Genomic DNA, 20,993 nt, shown 5'->3' on the forward strand with positions numbered 1-20,993 from the left:
AATATGTTTGTTAAAACACTTTTTATTCGTTGCAGCAGTGGCCAGGCTGAGTTCCAGCTGAGCTTTTGCCCCCATAATGTTTTTTCTACATGACCTAGCAAAATCTCTATACTCTTCCTGAGTAGCCTGCCCTTTCTTCCAAAGGTTGTAGATTCTCTTCCTCCTGAGTTCTAGTAAAAGCTCCCTGTTCAGCCACAGCGGCCGTTTCCCTGCCAGCTTGTCTTGCGACACAAGGGGACAGCCTGCTCCTGCGCTCCTTGTGTGTCCCACCACAGGAGTGGGAGCAGGGGCTCTTTTGTGTGTGAAAGGCTGCCTTAAACACTTAATTGCTTGAAGGAGAGGCATGTTTTCAATGCAAATTAGTTTTGTGTTGCAAAACTACATCAGAAAAGGGTTTTTCTTCCTTAGGTTTCACAGACAATCGTTATCAGTGGGGAGGTAAAAGAACAAAATTCCTTTGACAAAGTTTATCTGAAAGAAAACTAAATACAGGTTTACTCGAAAGTTCGATTTTAGTAAAAACTTTTAAGTCCTTGGTTACATACTGCATTTACAGCTTGCAGATTGTTTCGCATAAATACTAGTGGAGTCTTGATATCAGGTTAGAACACATAACTAATGCTTTGTAGATTACCTTCATTTCATCATTTGCATTTTTTTTATCCCTAGATGTTGACATATCGCTTCTTGTTTCTTTCAACAAAATGAAAAAATTGACTACTGATGGAAAATTGATAGCTCGAGCAGTTAAGAGTTCATCTGTTGTAGAGGTGTGTAATATTTCACTCTTGTATTTGCTGCTGCTGGAGTAACAACAAATAGTGGTACTGAGGCGGGCGATAATCTCATGGAAATGTCTTGGTTTTTTTGTGATTTGTAGTTGGATTTGGAAGGCACCAGGATCCGCAGACGGCAGCCGCTGGGCGAGCAGCCGAAGGACGTGGATAGCCGGACCGTCTATGTGGTGAGGCTGGGCTGGCTGCACACGCCCCTGCCAGGCAGAGTGCTCCACTGCTACCTGTGGAAAGTCTTCTCCACCTCCTTAATTCTTAGAGTGCAAAACTCACCGTGCATTGTTTCTGACAGCCTAATTGCCTGGTGTTAGTTACTCTAGGAACAACAAAACCAACATAAAGCATCTACATTGTTTTACCAGAATTAGAAGTTAGATTTGCTTTGAGTAAATCTTCTTCTAAAGGTAGGATGTACCTAAAAGAGCTAGTCTTATATTTAGTGGCCTTTAAAAAAAAAAACTGCCAAATAGCACTACCTTGCTACTGAAACGATTGATTAATTTAAATGAAAATAGCTTGTGCTGCTGGAAAAAAATCCACATTTCAACATGATATTTCAGATATGGCAGAGTGAAATAGCTATTATGTTGCTGAGCCACTTATGTGGTAGTGTGAAAAGAGATCTGTTGATGGAATTGTCACCTTAAAAGTCTTGTGCATTTTTTTTAAAGTAGAATTGAAGCCAATGTGGAATTCCTTTGTCTCTAGAGAAAGCTTTTAATTACTAATGTCAATGTAGGTATATACTTGTAGCTCTCAGTGGCAGACTAGTCATAGTCATTTCAAACATGCACCAAGCTTTCTGAGATGAAAATACACAATAATAATGCCCAAAATACCAGCCCATCCAGATAAAGAGAAACAGGATTGCTCTGATCGTTTCATTCTTCAATAAAAGCTCAGAAAAGGTCTGGGTTTTTTTTAAGTACGATGTACCAATTGTATTTCTCTAACCTGATTACAGGGACTGTGTAGAACTTATCTGATACTTTAGTCTGTATCATTTTTGGAGAAGATGGTCTAAATTAAATGGGCTACATAGTCTATATATAGCTTAAGTACATAGCTAAGTGGATTTTAATTTTAAGCTTTTCTGTAAGATCAAAATAGGTAACTGGTGTGTTTTTTAAGTTACTGAATTCATGGAGTTCTTATTTAGAGAGCATGTAGCAACCCATTATCTTCTCTTGCTGCTACAAAAGAGGGTGGTTTGTTTTTCTTTTTTTTCCTGTGAAAGACCAGTGTATGAGGTGTCTGCTCTTTATACTCTAATTACAGAAACGTTAAGCCATCTTAAATGGCATGTAGAAATGGGGGGGGAGCAGGAGTCACAGCGTTGGGGAGTTGTCTTTCATTCTTGAGTAGGTAGGTGAAAGAGATTTCTCAGTCATTAGTACAAAGGTTATGGTTAAAGCCTCCCTGTGGAGGATTGTCTCCAGCAGTAGTATGCTTTCGGGATTTATGCAGGAAGTCAAAGCCTCATGTCTGAGCTAAGAACTGAGGCTTAAAGATTTGTTTCTTAAGGAATAGTAACTATGTGATACCTTTTACAGTCTCACTAAGTTTAGGGGAAGTTTTCATTAAATTTCTCTGAAATAATCTTGTGATTAGTGACTTTTTTTTACATACTTTAACATAAACTACACTTTGACACACACTATTTTATATTCATCCCATATTTTTAAAGCTTTGAGTAACTTACTTTTCAACTTTATACCAAACCATAATAAAATGTTTTTATCAGGCACACGAAGCTCATGCAAAAATAGCTTTCTACTTAAATGTGATAAGTAATGTTTTCTTACAAGGAAAACCTTTTAGTGCAGTAACTTGCCACAAAAAACAAGTAGTATCGCTGAGTCTGTTGTTTAGGCATGAATTTAAGAGTACATTAAAGTGTTCAGTGAGGTCTACTTAGAAATTGAGAAGACAAAATTTCTCTTTGATTGGTGAAGGGAAATGTTGAGCAACTGAGGCGTGATGCCTGCAAGCTGCCAAAATGGGTTTCTGTATTATGGAGTTTCTAGAAATACAAATCAGACAGTTTTATCATCTAAGAAGCTGGCTGGAAGCTTCTCCTGCATCTGATGAAGTAGGTTGTAAGAATCAACTGCTAAGCTTGAAAATGTCAGCTACTGGCGGGAATTTATCGGTCTGAGTAGTGACTCTTCACTGACTTACAGGAATCCCGTCCATGATCCCTGGATTATCAACAGTAATAATAATAAAAATAATCCTTGTGCTTTGCAGTGGATAGTTTGAGACAATGCAGAATTATGTTTGCTTGAAGGTCTTAAATGTACAAAGCTATTTCATGTCGCAAAGATGCAACTGCAGGTGAGGTCTTGGTATATGTCACAGGAAGAGGATCAGCATCTAAATTAAAGATATCTTTGTTATAGGTATATGAATTATTAGAAATCTATTTTCAGATCACTGCTTTTACTACCCAAATACTATAACCTCTCAACAAGAGTACTTGCTGAAACAAAACAGTTTCTCAACCTCGTCACATCAAACTTAGATCTATTTTGTTGTGACAACTACTTGATGCAATGGTAATACGGTTGTCAGAAAATGGCTGTTGTTTTTTTTTTTTTTAGGAGCTGCTTCCAAAAAATGTCAACCACAGCTGGATTGAGCGTGTGTTCGGGAAGTGCGGTAACGTGGTGTACGTCAGCATACCCCGGTACAGGAGCAGTGGGGATCCAAAGGGGTTTGCTTTTGTTGAATTTGAAACGAAAGAGCAAGCAGAGAAAGCTATTGAGGTGAGCAGTGGTGCCTCTGGTCTGTTAACGTTCTTTCTGATTGTCACTTTGTGATATGGATGGTGTAGTCCTTCCTAGTTCACCTACTGAATTTTAGAGAAATTCCTAAAATATCATAATTTTAAAACTTACCAGGATTTGCATTCCTGTCTCTTACCCCCAGACCTCCAGTCAATTCCACAAGTCTCTGTCATTCTGTTAATAACCTGGAGACTTAGTGGAAGCATAGTGGGTGTTTTTTTATAATTTGGTTGGATGCACTTGTCATCTTCTACAGAAAAAGCAAGTTCTGTGTAACAGTAAAATGGCTACTAATTTTTAATAGACAGGCATGGTCAGACCTATTTTCTGTATTTACGTGAGACGTGCAGTTGAAAAAACACGTCTGTTTCAATGTCGTAATGGGAACAGACACATAAAGATAGCACACTCCTGATGTGAAATCAAGCAAGCTTGCCAAAAACAAACCAAACCCACCATGCCACTGAAAGTGTGGGAAGAACAATGTATACACCTCTGGAGTCACAATGGGGATTATCGTTCTGCAATGAATATTGGACTGCTTGTTTTAACTTGGATTGAGATTCTTTAAAAAAAAAAAAAAATCCACAAACCGTTACTAAAAGTATTAATTTTTTTTAAGTTTTTGAATAATCCACCAGAAGAAGCGCCACGAAAACCTGGGATTTTCCCCAAAACTGTGAAGAATAAGCCTGTTCCTACACTGAATACAAGTACCAGCAATGTAGTAGGTAAGTGATAAGTAACTGGGATCAAGAAACAAACTGGTTTGTGCCTCAGCTTCTGAAGAGAATATTTCGAATTGCTGTGTTCCTTCAGTCTAATCTCAGGTTTATTATAAACTCTACACAAGTTAAAATGTATGTTGTTTGGCCAGTGTAGGCTTAAGAATGAAAAGTATAAAACTAAAATACACTAAATTTTCCCCTTTTTTTCCTGCTTGATAAAGAACTTAATTTCTTTTTTCCTGTTGCCAGATGCCACCACTAGTCATTGTTAGGCTGGCAGAGCAGCTTTTAGGCTGTACAGTAAATCATTAAGTAAGCATTTAGCATGAGCAAAAAACAAATTTGACACAGGTTGTTTTTAAAATATTTAGCACTGAAGGAAAGATACAGATGTAAGAGCAAAATTGTACTTAAATGTTTGTGCTGTTGGGATGAGTTTATGATCATCTGACATATTTCAGAGCAAACCTTGTGGCTTTCTCTCTGCTGAAACTTTCTGTGAACTATGAAAAGAGCAGATTTTTGCTCCTTGGAACTGTGGCTACTTGAGCAGAGCAGCCTACAGTGAATGAACTTTTTTACCACATCTTTGCAGTTCCACTTGCGTGATTCATAATTGCCCATAAAAACCTGGAGGATATTGCTGAGAAAAGGATCCTGAGTTCACAGTTGAGGATGTTTCAGATAAATACAATCTGCTATAACTTGCAAAGCAGCATGACAGGGCTATGTTGCAACTTTCATCACTGAAACATTTTCCCTCTGCTGATGATGTAATAGTCTCCTAGATTTCAGACACCTTCCCATCTTTTGCATAAGCATATTGATGAATCATGTTATATCTGTTACTATTATCACCAATTCTTTGTTACACCAGTAAGTGTTAAGACCAAAATAAAGAAATCAAAGAAAACCCATGTTTTTTAAACCATGCTTTAAATATACTTAATATACTCTCTGCTGTTTCATACTGCATCCTGCCTGTGGGAACTTTGAAGCAAGTAGGCAGTATTGAAAACAACCCCTTTTTTTTTTCCCCCAGACTGGTTAACGTTCTGCAGTTCATCATGTAAATAGTGTGACAGATTCACTGGGCCGAGTGTCTCTTTTTATCCTCTGAATACAAATCTGCAGTCTTTTATTTTCTTGCCTTTGCCATTTGGCCTAGGAAGAGGAAGGTGTCTCTTCTCAAAGATGAGCAAGGGGTGACATAAAATGTGCATTTATTCATTAAGAAGAAGCAAAGAACTTTATCTCCTTTCTTTTTAATTTGAGAGTAAGTACTTCAGGAATCCTGTAGTCAAACTGCCCTTGTGACCCAGAGGTCCTTCTCACTTTGTGAGACTGAGTCTTATCTGTAGGCTTTTTCTTTTCTGTTTGAAAGACCTAGGAAGAACTTTGAGACAAGGTATTGCACCTCTCCTGTCAGTTCAGATGGCAGAGACAGCCGTTTCATTTAACATCCCCGATTATCATGGCACGTGGTACTGTGATTGTTTACTTAGGCCAGCTAATCTAATCTAGTTTCTAATCACTGGCAGTTTAAAATACTGTTATTTTTAATACAGAAGAGAAGAAAAAGAAGAAAAAAAAGAAATCCAAAATCAAGAAAGAGAGTAATGTGCAGGCAGCCGTAGAGACAAAGGAGTCACACACAAACACTACAACAGAGCAAGTACCAAAGTCAAAAAGACACAGGACTTCATCGGAGTGTTCAGAAATTGAGGGAATTGAGACTCACAGGCAGCCCTCAAAGAGAGAGAAGAGAAAATGGGACAGAACAGAGAGCTCAGAGGCACATTGTGAAAGCAGGCCGGGGAAGAGAAAAAGAACCAGCTCTGGAGATGGTGAAACATCAACTCCAAAAGTCAAGAAAACTGTTCAAAAGGATGAGGTTTGTCCTGTGAAAGAGGAAACCACGGAAGCACCAAAGGATTTGAATGGTGAAGTTTGTTGCATGTCTTCTTAATATTTTCATGGTTTATATGCATGAATGGAATCAAATGGCAGATGTATTTCTTATAGATTACAAACAGCAGGCTCAGTAATGAGGGAAAGGTCTAGATAAGGAGAAAAGCTTCAGTGAAAGAAACTTATTTGCAGTTGAAGTTATATTTGTAGTGGCTTAAGTAAACAGGAGCCTTAATACACTGGAGGGTAATGAGCAAGTGAGGAAAGGAGGGTTGCAAAGAACATGGTTGGAAAGCAGCAAGAATATAATAAGCAATCTGTAATACAAATGCAGCAGTGAACTGACTTTGAGGCTAATAGATGTATTACTTGGATTAAATAAGTAAACCTTTCCAGTGCTGGTGAAAGGTTCACCCACTGAATTCCTGTCTTTTGAAAGGCTGAAAACTTAACTGGTAAGGGATTGTTCTGCTTGGGCCAGTAGGTGAAAAATGGTTGGTGTGGTGGAGGCATAACAAGGTCAGTCCAGGAATATGTGATGTTCCCTGCAGCTAAATTTAAACCTGTTAATGAGTCATTCTGAGGAGGTAAACTGCATGCAGAGTAGGAAAGAACTTCAGTACTGAAGCAAGTAAATGTCATCAGAAGTAAAAAAATCAATAGTAAAGTATGGATTAATACAGATAAGATTAAAATACAAAAGAAAAAGCTGACTATCCCAGTTTCTTACATAGATAAGAAAAAAAAGCAACAGATGGGATTAAAGCAGCACCGAAATCACAATTTAAGTTGACAAAAATGCAAGATTAGATGCTGAACCCAGGTAGTTGAGAAAGTTGGGCTAGAAATAGGCAACAGGTTCTGATTTTTGGGAAAGGTTTTTTTTACTTCATGCTTGGAATGACAAACCAGCATCAGCTGTTCTTGTTCTCTGTTAAAATAACATGCAATTTTATTTTTTCTTTTGGGCTTTTTAATTAGATGTTTCAGTAGAAGATGACAAAGATAAAAAAGACACATCCCTTTCCAAATCTAAAAGGAAACATAAGAAAAAGCACAAAGAAAGACACAAAATGGGTGAAGAAGTCATACCACTCAGAGTACTCTCCAAGTAGGTTATTAAACTGTTCTGTGACTACTTTACAGTACCTGCTGGTGGAAAACAAGTTTGGGGTTTTTTTTTATAAGTTTGCATTCCTTATCTGTTGTTGCTTAAATTATTTTTATTAGCTGGGATATTTTGCCTTTCTCCAAACCTTGGGCACTGGGAACATAGGGGTTTAGGTTGTTGCTTTCTGTTAAGTGTTTCCTCCTGGACCATGAATTGTTTTTTCCAAGTCACAACAAGTTTTGCATACCTTTATTGAGTTTTTATTGCTTAACAAGCTCATACACAATGATTTCAGTGTTTCAAACCTTTGGAATATATTGAAATTCAGGCTTTTAAAAAATCTTCGTATGTCTCACAGTCTATCACCATTGCTAAAGTGCAATTCCAATTTCTATACAACAGAGTTGCATATTAGCAACAGTATTAGGCTGTAGCTCAAAAGGTTCAAAATACCAGAGTTCTACCTGTAAGTGGAAATCGCCTGGTTTCTGGACCAAGCCCAGAAGTTTGGTAAATATTTAAAAAAATGTCTCTTTGGGGCTCTTAGGAGTCACCACAACTAAAACATGGAAGCACTTACTTTTTAGGCAGCCAGCAAGTACCTCCATGTTAAAGTAGAGGGGGTCCTTGCCATTCTGTGCTATACCATGATAGCAAAATTGTGCTTTGCTTAACGCGGGGGCCCCATGTGCTTTGCCAATACATCTCGTTTCAGTCTGTTTCCTAGGAAGAGGGAGGAAAGGGTTCAGTTGAGGAAAAGGATTCACCATCACTAAAACATGGAAGCACTTACTATTCAGGGGCAAAGCAAGTACATCCACATTTAAGTTGTGGGGGTCCTTAAGCGGAGCAGCCAAACAGTAACTTCGAACCAAACAAAACCAACAAGAAAAAAAAACCAAACCAGGATACACAGAGTTCTGCTAATGCAAACCCCACACGTATATTACTGCAAGTAAGCTTCTTTGAGGCTGTAATTCATTTCTGGAAACATTCACGAACATTAGGATCCACCGCCACTGAAACATGGAAGCACTTACTTTTTTAGGCAGCAGGTACCTCCATGTTAAAGCAAAGGAAGTCCTTTAAAAATCAAAAATCGCTTCAAATTTTTTGAACATACATGCCACAGAAAGATAGTTGAAGTGTGCTGCCAGCCAGAGGTCTTCGTTTTTGTTTTGCTGGATGGAAAAATCTTGTGACTGAAGTGTAACCAAAAAAAAAAAAAAAAATCCTTGTCGGCGTTTTGGCATTGCGATCAGGATGCACCTCTACTAAAACATGGAAGCACTTACTTTTTTAAAATCACAGAAAGCACCTCCATGTTAAAGTAAAAGGGGTCCACAAAAAAATTATGTCAACGATGCTTGTCCTCTTCTGCCGAGATTCTGAGACTACTGCATCAAATACAGAGAAAGAGTTTTACTTTTTAGTTAAAGACTAGCAAAAGAAAAGAAAAACCCCAAACCTACCCCAGCTAAGCAAAAAGAGCATAAGCATTGCAAATACTTGCCTGACTTGTTCCCCGGGGTCTTCTCTCCCTCCGAGTCAAGTTAACAAGAAGTTCCTCCTTGAGCTTGTATTTATACCATACCTTGCTATGGAATGGTGTTGCCTTTTTATCTCTAAGAATCATTACGTGGGTCTTTTGTTATTTTAATGTCTTTGCTCTGCTGAGAATGTATGATCCTGGGTGAGTCTGGATGCTTTTTTTGAAGTATACAGTTGTCAATGTTAACAGCTAAAACCATTACCACAAGATATCCTCCCCTTTAAAAATCCTCTATCAGCTTGTTTGATAGCACAGATTAGGGTAACAATGAGTCGTTCTCACAGTGGCACTATAGGCATTGTGTTTCTGGGGAGCAAAGCTCGAGCTGTTTGCAGAAACATCTCCATGGTAAATGTATGTAAATATATAAATTGCTTCCATGTGGTGGTATTTTTTAACCGAAATGCATTTGAATAGTAAGGAATGTCCTTATCTCAGTGGCTTTTTGGTGAGTTTAACCAGTTGTTGATTTTCCATCAATGACTTTTCTAGAAAATAAAGGACTGATTCTTAATATAGTAACACGGGAGTGGGTTCACTGAACTAATTCAGTGAATTTACCGAGTTCACCGTCTCTGAATTAAGTCTGAATTTACTGCTCTGTGGAATTCCATTAGAACCACACGGTTCTATACGCTTTTTTGAATATGTAAAACAAATTTGGGAGTCATTCTGTTTGAATGATAGGTTGATGTTGTTAGAACTTGCATGGTATATTAAAAGCCAGGACAAAGTAATAAAAATGCTGATATTAGCAAGGCTTGACTTAGCCGAAGTGCAGGGGGATCTCCAATGGTTAGAAGGGTCTGCACTGCTCACCAAGTTCACCCGAAGCTCCTTGTAAACTGTTTTGTCTTATTGAATATCTAAACACTATTTTCTCATTTACAACTGACCCATGTTTCTGCCCTTAGGACTGAATGGATGGATTTGAAGCAAGAATATTTGGCCCTTCAGAAAGCCAGTATGGCCTCCTTAAAGAAAACAATGTCACAAATCAAACCGGAGCCTACGGGAGAGATGGAAACAGAATCTAGTGCACAGAAAAAGCCTTGGTCTGAAAATGGCAAATGTAATCCTGTTTGTGGTATTTCTTTGGTTTGTTTTCCTCATGATTCTAGTACAGAAACTTTAAGTGACACTAGTCCTCCAGAAACACTGCAAACTGGTTTTATTTTTTTTGAGGCTAGTGCTTTCTTTGAATGCCAAATATTAAAAGCAAACCCTCTCTCACTTAGATAATCTGAGAATAAGGAGTTTTATAAGTAAACACTAAATATGTAGTTGAAGTGTATTCCAGTAGCACTTGTTAAGCTTAAGGATCTTCTTAGGTAATTGTAATATATAAAAGCCTCAGAGAGGTAAATCAAAAATCAGCTTTTTTGATGATGTAACTTGGGCATCATTTGCTTAAGCTTAACTATACCTGCAGCAATTAACAAAACAAGTTCTCTAGGACATTCAGAACATAGCTTGCAATTATTTTTTTATCAGCTTGATGGTTAAAAGTAGCTTTGTAATTACATCTTAGTTAAATTTTTACATTTTTCAGAGAGAGAATTGCTGTTTTGCCCTGGATGCTCTGTACTTCACTAACTTCAGTGCTGACATTACAATGCTTGTCTGCTTATTTTTAATCATTGTAAAACAGGGTTTAACTATGTAGTGAATAAAATAGAAATTACTCTTATGAGGAGACCCTGTAGGCTGTAAAAGCTCATGTACTCTTTTCTTGGAGCTGTTTTCTCCCTTTTTATTTTTTTTAATTACACTGAATTTGACTTGTGAACAGTCTTGGTTCTAGATTTAAAAAACCAAAACGATACAAAAAATCTGCAGTAGCAGTGTTTGATACCTCTTGTTTCATTTCTTGTGCACATTGCTTAGGTGCTTTCATAGCATCCTTCCTTAGTCCAACTAATACATTAACTTTTTTCTTCCCCTCTCTTTTTTTTGACTTGACCAGCCACCAGTGAGGACTCTGCCCCTCCCGCCAAGGCCAACACAATGGGGCCCCGTTTTGTGAGTGGAGTAATTGTGAAGATCATTAGCACTGAGCCCCTGCCGGGCAGGAAGCAGATCAAGGTAATGCCTTTCTAACCTCAGGGTAGCTGTTGGCCTTTTCTCTTACAGTACACCCGAATGTTTGAATATGGAATACCATTTAAACAAGTCTTACTGATATTTATTTTTTATTTTTTTTTATCATTTGTCTGGCCAGTAGCTGTGTACGAATTCTTCTCTGGTACCTGTTAAAGGCAGAGTTTACTAAGGCAAAACAGGGTAAAGAAGATGTTCCAAAGCAAAAATGAGCCTTTAAAAAGCTCCAAGCAATGTCAAGTTTGTAATGAAAGTAATAAATAACCTCTAGAGGATGAGTAGGTCTTTCCAGCTTAAAAAGAGAAGTTGACGACAAAGTGGATGTGGTGTGCCAGTCATTCTGGCACAATTCACGTCAAAAAATCTACAGTAATGTTTTGAGGTTCTTACCATTAAGAGGAATTTGAGGGCAAGAAGATCCTCTATGCATGAGAAAACAGTTGTATTTTCTCAGTAAGAAATTCACAATCACAAAAACTGTGCTTCAGTGAGAGTGAGTGTCCAGCAATTCATTCACCTGTTTCTTTCATTTTTCCTGTGGCAAGTGCTCATTTTTAGTTCATTGAAAAAAGTTTTAAAGGATTAAAAAAGGTTGATAAAGCCAGCCTAAATTTTCTTTCACGTCACAATTTGAAAGTTGCGTAAGTTAAGTACAATATTTTATTTTGAGGAAAATAGGAGTTTTAAGCTGCATCCTTTTGAAATGGAAATATTAAAAGTTTTTCAAAGGAAGCAACAGACTTTTTCCAGATACTGTGTTTTTCCTGAGTGTGACACAGGACATTTTCTTTCAGAAACTGCACTTTTGGGTGTGTAACAACTGGAAGGGATTTGAACAACTGTAAGCCATGTTGGAATAAATATTCTGACAACTTAGGCCAACAAGTGAATGATTGAAAATGCAAGTTCTGACATGACTTAAACTACCTCTATTTGTAACTGAGCAGTCCATTTGAAGTCACTAGCCTTGCAATTGTGGGTAGTTTAGCATGTGCATAAATCTAGGTGAGATGAGAGAAGTCTCCCACTGAAAACAAACTGCTGGTAGGGTTTAAACTTAATCAGTCTTATCTGCCTCGGCCTATTTGTAGGCAATTGTCTGAGTGCTGGAGACACTGACAGAATGTGGTAGTTGTCACCCTAACATTTGAGGGCTCCTTTTGCTGTTGTATATGCCTCACTGGGTTAAGCTGGTGTCACAATTTAACATCTTGTGGTCAGGAGGTAAGCGTAGTCTTCCTGCTGCAGCTGAAAACAAACTTTGGTATTTCCAGATGATTTCCATTTATTCTTTTGGTTTAGTTTTAGGGGAAGTGTTTCAGAGAAGACTAATGCTTCGTGAAAGTAAAGGATGCCCAAGTAAAACTGGGGTGGCCTTTGCTCTTAAAATCAGGTCTTTGGTTCCCATAATAGGTAGATAGGCAAAATATTTCACAAAATCTTTGCAAGCAAATAAGGCAAGTCTTTTAGGAAGACATGAAATTGGAGAATACAACTGTAGTTGAAGAAACAGTAACCTTTAGGGTGCACCAGCTCTTACTCAGGCCAGCAGCGGGAGCTGCGAACTGTGCTGAAGGCTCGCTGGACTGTTTTGGCTGTGCTGGTTGCCTTTATGAAAGGTGTAACTGACCGACCCTGCTTTGCCTCCTCTGGGCTGTCCTAGCTGCACCAAACGCTCCACAGAGCAATGCATCCAGGGGTTTTTCCCTTAAACTTCCAGAATTATCCATCTTTCTCACTGTCTGTCTGGCTTCATTACTTCCACGCCCTGGAAATGTCTTTGTGGAGCAGTTTCAGTAGTGTTTTGATGGTTTAATTTTTTACTTCAGTGCTTCCATATTTTGTTATTAAGGCGATTCTTGGAAATCATAACTTCTGCCAACTCCAGTAAACTGTTGAGGCTGTTGTACTTTTCCATGTAAGCATGACTTTGGGATACCAGAATTAAGAGTGGAAAGTACCTTTGGTTTACTCTCAAATAATCTCAGCAGTATTGGCACTTAATTTTTGTTTTGTTTTAAGGCCCTCCTTGGTAGTGCAGGGTTAAAAGCAGCGAGTAATTCCTGAATAGAAGCGTCTTACTTGAGCTGCCTGCTGTGAACAAAATTGCCTAGGAATGTGTGGTCTTAGCTAATTTCCCTAACAGCAGGTATTACAAGTGGAGTGCTTCATCTGAAAGAGCATGTGTGACTCTTCTCCCCTCAGCTGTCAGGGAGAATTTTCAGGCAGAGGTCACTTTATAAAGATGGGCAGGATCGGTTTGCTATTACTCATTTCTCAAATTATATATGTCATGGCTTTTATGTATTTCATGGGTGAAGTTAGACATTTTTCTGTTGGACCAGCATGTATCAATGTTGTAGTACACAAATTATTTTTCTTTTCAAAAAATCCGTACAGATACAGTATTGAAATAAATAGATGATTACTGATGTTCCATTAGTAAAGTTATTTTTATGCAAAAAGTATCTTCAGGAATTATTTCTTCAGATTGTTCTTGGAGGGCAAGATGAGGGATAAATAGATACTGTAGGGTCTTAAAACTCAGAATTCAGTTATAACTCTCTTAGGAAAATATATTAATTCAAAACTATGTAATGAGATTGATTGCATGAAAAAGGTCAGTAATCACCTTCTACTTCAGGACATTTTGAAACTGTCAGTGATCTACAAGTGGTCAGAAAGTCATTCTTACTTTTTTTTTTATCTGTGTTCTCTTCCATGCTTTGACAGGATGCTTTGGCAGTGCTGGCTGATGTTGCTTATGTTGACATGCTGGAGGGAGACACAGAGTGTCATGTCCGTTTTAATACTCCCGAGGATGCACAGATTGTTGTGAAATCACACAAAGAAATACAGATCAAAAACAACTGGAAATTCGAAGTTCTTACTGGTAAGACTTCTTTTTTTTAATGGTAGCACAGGAGGAATTACCGTGAAGAGGGTTGTACCTCGTGGGATCTTTATAGCTATATTTGGAAATCTTGATGGGGAAAAAATACTGGAGTTTTTCCTGCAAGCCTTCTCATTTTTCTATTACAGTGAAATCAGTGAAGCAGAAGGGGGTTTATGCCACTGCTCAGAGCAAAATAACGATTTTGCTTGCCTTTATCAGCTTAATTCTCTTCTTTTGAGATTGATTTATTTGCATCACTTTCTAGTGGCAATGGGGTGTAGAACTTAGTTCACATTTCAGCTTTATGAATATAACATTCTGATGATGAAAAAATTTTATCTGAAGGTTTTTTTAAGTACTGAACTTATGTGTGAAATAAGATAAGGCTTTAACAGCATGGATACATTCACAGTGGTTTTAGCGCTTACCTTCTAATTAATCTTTCATTTTTTCAGGAAGTTGAATAACTTATGCTGGAGTAATGCCTTTTTTAATTGTATTTACACTAAAATTCTTACTGGTTTACACTGGAACTTTATCCTAATATGTTACTTTTTTCTGAAATTACTCTACTGTTCTAAATTTATATCTTGTATTGGGTTGGACTAGTCATCCTCTTTATGCAAGTGAGGGGTAGAAGATGCAGGGACCAGCGAAGTCCCTCAAACTTTGGTACTTTATTGATAAAACTTCTAAATTGTAGGCATGCACTAAAAATCCCAGATGCACAAAAAAAGAGGTAAAACAATCCAGATGAGATTCTCTCATCTGTGTATTTAATTAATTTACCACACTCCTGCGCAGATTCTCAGTACAGGGCATAGTTCCAGCATGCAGGGATGTAAACCTCCATAAATGTCAATTAAGGGTTGCAGAAGGAAAAGCTGTAATCAATCAAGGAAGCATCAACCTTCAGAATATTGAAGTTAATTAAAGTTTGAGACTCACTGAATGCTGTTAATGTCATTTGGAGATAGATTTGTCTCCAGAGTGCTCTGTGTTCCCGAAATACAGAAACAACTTGAAATACAGCATTTTACAGCTGTATGCTTGCCTCTGGTTTTGTATCCTTATATAAAACAGTGTAGTAGTAGTTTAGGAGTAAGTACTACATTGCAGGAGTGTTCCATTCATAGTCTTAAGATTTATTTTTTCAAACTGGCTCATTGAAATGAGAATGGAAAGGGTTCTGAAGAATGCAGAAGTGACTCACAGTAAGAATTTCAGCTTTTCTTAGTGGCATGGAGTGAATACAGAGAATAACAACAAGGAAAGAATCTCCAGTGCTCCCTACTGGGGGGACTAAGCTTTCCCAATACCAGTTCACTTTTTAGAACGTGACTTTGACTAAATGTCTTCAGCTTTTCATCTCACAAGAAGGTAAACATCTGTGGTAATGTTCAGAAGGTGTTGGGATGGAATGTACGAATAATGCTGTTAAAATGCAGAACTGGTGCTCAGAATTACTAATTCCATAACTTCTGTGGGAATCTTCCCTCTCACCAGAGATTTCCTGTGAGGCAGTACAACATTACATCTCAAGATTCCCTTCACCATAGTTGCAGTGCGAACCAGAGCAAACAGTGGCAAACTGCTGCTTACTGAAAAAGAGCTGCTAAAAAAAGCTGCACAGTTATTTCCTCTTTTCCCCCCTGCACATTCAGATATTCCTAACTGCCTGTCCCCAGAGTTTGCTTCTAACAATGGTTTTGATGAAACAAAATAGTCTCAGGCATTCTTACAGTAATTATTTTTTTTCCTGTTTGACAGCTGTTTAAAATGAGTCAGAGGTTGAGTACCTCAGGAAATCAAAGGGCCTTTGAGTGCAATGGTGGAACTTTAGCTGAAGCCAAGCTCCTTCTGCTAATTACCTATAGAGAGTGATGTTTGCATCTTTCCTCAGTCCTTGCTAAGTTTGTAAAACCCTTTGCTCAGGAAAAATTAGTTGGCAATCCAGTCCTAAAGTTAATAAAATGCATAGGACCTTGATTCAGGTCTTGTCCAGCTCCTACATGTCCAGAGACCTCTGTGGCAGCTTCAAGCTTCTTTGGACATGGTTTTTCTTTCCTTTGTTATCCTCCATGTCTGTTGGTCAGATGTTGCAATGCCATATGACTTCTCATTATGAAATTTAATACTGATGGGGAAGTACTTGTTAGACGTTTCCCTAACAGGTATTTTACCTTAGAAAAGGTTTCTCCTCATGACAGCTGAAAACTCTGCATCCAGTTGTAATGAATACTTTTATTCATGTACTGTAATATTAACTTGTTTTTCAAGGTGATAATGAACAACGCTACTGGCAGAAAATTTTAGTGGACAGACAAGCTAAACTTAACCAGCCTAGAGAAAAGAAAAGGGGTACTGAGAAGGTAATTTGCAAGTAAATTTTTTCCCTGTACATTCATGGTTGAAAACATGACTCTGTTCCTATGTAGATCTACATTTTATGATACTTCAATGCTTGGCTCTGTATTTAATCCATTTAAATCACTTTCTGCTGACTTTGCATCAGGGTTTTATAGCCACAAAACAGAGGACATTTGACTGTCATGGTGCAACTGCCAAATGCAAGACTTGTCTTTATGGAGTCAATTGCAGAAAGTTAAGTCCGTGACTAAAGGCATGAAGTAAATTTGTAAGCTGTATTTCCTTTAAAATCCTGTCTGGGTGAAATTATTAAAAAGCTAAGTAGTCGTGATTTACTCTAATGTGATAAAATCTAGTGCTTTAGTCTTAATTCTCTAGTATGATAAAGAAAATTGTTTTCTCCAGAATGAGTGTCTTTTTCCCCAGTTCACACAATTTTGTTCGTGTCCAGTTCTGTGCTGTGGTGAATGGTGAAGTACAGTTAAGAATCTGTGCACCAGCATGTCTATGCCTTTGTTGGGACAATTTCAAATGCAACTGCCAGCACCCATAGCTGAGCAGCTTCCAGACCAAAACTGCCTCCTCACATCTAGGGAAACTTCCTTCCAGCCTTGACCTTGGTGTGCCTGGCAGGCCAGGGTGGTGAGTGAGTGTTGCAATGAACTTGCAGACTGCAGTCTTTACTCCTGCCCCAGAAGATCCTTTCAGGCATGAAGGGTTCTTGATTAAGCCAGTCAGGTCTTTTACCTGACAGAGAGGAGCCCAAGAGTATTTCACGGGCATTTTATTGCCCGGTTTACTTCACACACATTGCAGATAAGGTTTCTGAGTTTGCTCTAAACTGAATCTTTATGCTGTTGCTTGCAAAAGTTCAGAATCATCTGACCTTAATTATTTGCTGGTGACTTTGGAGACCTTTTGTTTCCTGAATGCTCCAGCGACTCCTGCTTGCTCCGTTTGTACTTGACAAGAAATATTACATTGACCTAAAGCAACAGCAGTTGTACAGGTCAAAGCCTTGTCTTGCACAAGGTGTATTTTGCATATATTGCCTTAAGTGGTTTTTTTTTTTCAGAGATCCTGCAGACAAATGAGTCTAGTTTTTAAGCAAAGGTGTGCCTAAAGGATTTCTCCAAATGACTGATATAATTTTCTTAAAAGCACAAAAATGACATTGGCTCTAGCTGTTAATACAAGCAGTAGGGGAATGCAGAACCCGTACAGCTTTAGAGCTTACTGAGTGTTGCCAAGGTTTTGGGGGTTTTTTTCAGTCTTTTTAAATGCACTTTTACTTTTTTAAACTAAAGGTGCTGGTAGCACCTTTTGACTTTAATTTGGGCTCTAGGTGCCATGCTCTCAAGTTTCCGTCCTTTCTCTTTTGAAGGTTGGTATTTGTTGACCAAACTGGTGCAAACTGACCAGTGATGTACCTCATCTAGGCTTGCAAATATAAACCATCTCAGTTGTGCCTAACAATAGCAGCAGCAAGGGTGCAAACTCCTGTTCCTCCCCCTTACCCAGCACCCTGCAACACTGGGAGGTGTTAACTTCAAAGCTCAGTGAATGCTATTTAAATGCTAACACTGTTAAGCAAAATATCAAGAGAAGAATGCCTCAGTGTAGCCAGTAACTCTTAACCCTTCTGTCATTTTTTGACAGTCTGTATTGCAGAAACAGACTGATAATAATAAAAAGTGTTTATTTCTCTGTTCATTATTTGTGATCTTTTATTTCCAAATTGTTCCAGAGTACAAGTTAACTTCTTTTGAAGGTCACAGTGAAAGGAAGGAAAAAAAGTAATACAGCGATTCATAATTAAACATGTACAACTGAATATGTCATTAGTGTATCTTTCTTGTAAAGACCTGTTCTGTTAAAGGTTTTAAAACCCTTTACAAGATGTCTTTGAAGATGAGCCTTTGCCTATTAGTAGTTTTATACTTATGGTAATGACATCTTACACTTGCTTTCAATTAGCGTTTAAGTGTAGGCTTAAAAGTTGCATTGGTATAAGCTGTAGTGCTGCAGTGATGTCAGGGTATTTACAGCAATAATGAGCATATCCTTGCACGGGCTGCATCCCGTTGCTGGCAGCACACAGTCACAGAGCACGGAGGTGCTTTTGAGGGCCCCTTTAGGCAGATTGGGATTCCTCTTTTCCTTGTGCTCTGCAAGTACAGGCTTGCTCAGCCTTCCTCAAAGGGGTCCTGTGGTGTGCCAGGTTAGGGGTTAATGGTCACTTCAGGAGATGGTTTCTGGGATTACCTGCCCCGAAAAAAAAAAAGGACAAAAAACCCCACTGGTAAACATTTTACTTTCTATGGCATAGTTCTTATTATAAACTAAATGTCCAAAAGAGACTCAGTATCTCAAGGTTCACCAGAAATAGTGACCAATACATAGCCTTCCTTTGGAGTTCAAGTTTCAGTCTTTTCCCCCAGGCCTGGTCATACGCTGTTACTGCTCTGCTCCCTTCTGTCCCTTTCAAACCCATGTTCTCTTCAGTCTGTTGTGCAGCTACATGGTAAAACAATCGTAGGGATTTATCGATGCAGACTAAAACCTTCTTGCCAGAACTGTTTGTCGGGCAGTGCTGGCTTAGGCAGAGCTAATGCAGCTCAGCAGTCAGCAGCCTGAAGCTCTCCAGGCTGATAAAAAGTCTTGTGTTCACAAAGTAAAGCCTGAGTGCCTGCAGGCTTCCCACCGTGGGCCTTGGCTGCTGGGGACAGGGTGCTGCTGAGCCTCCTTTGCTCCTTGGGCACTCCCTTACCCAGAGGGAAAGGGGGAAGTTTAAGACGGTGGGAGTGGTGGTGGAAGTGAAAGGCATTTGGTGAGGAAGTGAGAATTGGGTATTTGCAGAGGGCGGAATAATTTGGGGAATATATGGGAAAGGAGGGTAGTGAGAATACCTGGGCACAGCCTACACTATTCTGTTCTGCTTATGCCTGGGGCTCAGGGGCTGTGACACTGCAAGCCCGACGTGTTCCCTGTCTGTGTTCTGTGGGGAGAAGTCCTGCTCCAAAGCACTAATAAGCCCTTCTCCCTGGTTATCAAGTTGACATCCATGGAAGGGTTGGATCCTGTTTGGAGAAATGGATATAACGGTGTACCTTAGAAGTAGGTGGTGATACTGGACTTAATGGCTAAAAATAGGAATTGTTGAGGTCTCCTGCAAAATATGAGGTGTTGATACAGAAACGGCCACTGATATAACCAATTTTCAGATATCAGAGAGTAAAAGTAACTCTTGGTTACACCTTTAGATCAGTTTTATTTCTGGAAAACAGTTGAGCAAGTCATCAACCAAAACCTAGGGTCTGAGGCTGATAACGCGTGAAGGATTACAGCCAGGTTAAATGCTGGGGGGAATCGGGGGACCTGCCAGTAAAACTGGTGATGTAATTCTGTTGCAGCACAGCCAGCAAGGCACCCGGGCAACATCAGTGTGCAGTGTAGTTCCTGCTGCCAGGATCCCTGCAGCAGCATACCTTGCACTGCCCTGCTGCCTACAGGATGGAGCCTCTGCAGGACACAGCACCCAGACTGTACAAATCAGCAGGGAAGTGTGCTCCTCTACTGGGAGCAGCTAACCAGATACCCTACCTAATAATTTAGTCAGTCTCCCTAAAATGCAAGCGAAAATGGACAAATCCCTGGTCAGACAGGGTTTTTGAGTTATGGATTTGTAGTGTCAATTTTCCTCCAAACTGCACCTTTATTTTTTGAGATTAATTCTCAGCAGGGTTGTGAATACATATTGTGCTGTTTTCCCAGCCTGAAGGATGGTCCCAATCTGGATTTCAGTGGGTTTGTTTCTTTGCTAACTGAGTGTAGAAAATGACACAATATTCCTAAGGGTTTGTTTTTTTTTTTCCCCTTTTTTTTAACAGTCTGACCTGGTTTTTCTGACATCAGTAACAGCATGAATCCAATAAAAGGATAGGTTTGGGGTTTTTAACTTAACTGTTTGAGACTGTGCTTGGGTATTTCTGAAGTTCTGATTGTGTTTTCTTCAGCCATGTTGGGGTCAAGTGAAAGCTGCTGCACTGTCCAAAGACTGAATAGATGCCTTGCTATTTTTGATGCTTCTAGGCAATACTGAAATAAATTATATCAGGGCTGCTGCAAATATTTTATTTTTTTTTTTTTTTGTCAGATGTACAGGTTAGCTCAGCTGTACAGAAGTCAGCTTTTTCTTACAAAGTTGGGTAAATCAGTGAATAATATGTTTGTGATTGTAAGATAAAATGACAGCAATGTAATTTTCCCCTAATTTTTTCTACAATATTTTTCCTGTTTGCAGTTAATTGCTAAAGCTGAAAGAATGAGACTTGAAAAGACTCAACAAACAAGTAAACATATTCGCTTCACGGATGATAACTAACCAAGACTGATTGTGATCTTGAAAGTGAAGTAGGCATTTAAAGAAAAAAAAAAAACAAAAAAACACAACCGAAAACAACCCCCACGGACACCACTGCTTACTAAACCGTTTTTAAGAAGGCATCAAAGCCTGGTTCATTTGAATTGTAATTCTGCAGACTGCAAGTATGAAGATTGTTCTGAATGCCATTTCTAAATAGGTTGAATGTTTACTGCTTCTGAGCCTTTAGGTAAAGCTTTTTGGAAAAAAGTGTATTAAGAAATCTTGCTTTAGTTAACTTCTGAATTTGTTTTGGTTTTGTTTGGGTTTTTTTTTTTGTATGTTAAAAGTTTTATACACTAGGTTATGAAATAAAATG

General features: G+C 38.7%; 1 protein-coding gene across 1 annotated transcript; it reads left to right on the forward strand.

Annotated features, from left to right (window-relative positions):
• Positions 1-669: 669 nt before the first annotated feature.
• LARP7 (La ribonucleoprotein domain family, member 7) lies at positions 670-20,663 on the forward strand (the record flags this gene model as incomplete). Its single annotated transcript, XM_008941546.1, has 11 exons — positions 670-770; positions 881-964; positions 3,398-3,562; positions 4,206-4,314; positions 5,880-6,254; positions 7,204-7,333; positions 9,800-9,957; positions 10,852-10,970; positions 13,719-13,878; positions 16,162-16,253; positions 20,555-20,663. Coding segments are annotated over 11 exons (1,574 nt in total), but the record flags the coding sequence as incomplete, so codon positions are not given.
• Positions 20,664-20,993: the final 330 nt, after the last annotated feature.

Source organism: Merops nubicus, unplaced genomic scaffold (assembly GCF_000691845.1).
Source record: "Merops nubicus isolate BGI_N331 unplaced genomic scaffold, ASM69184v1 scaffold45975, whole genome shotgun sequence".
In the NCBI taxonomy this organism is placed as follows: domain Eukaryota; kingdom Metazoa; phylum Chordata; class Aves; order Coraciiformes; family Meropidae; genus Merops; species Merops nubicus.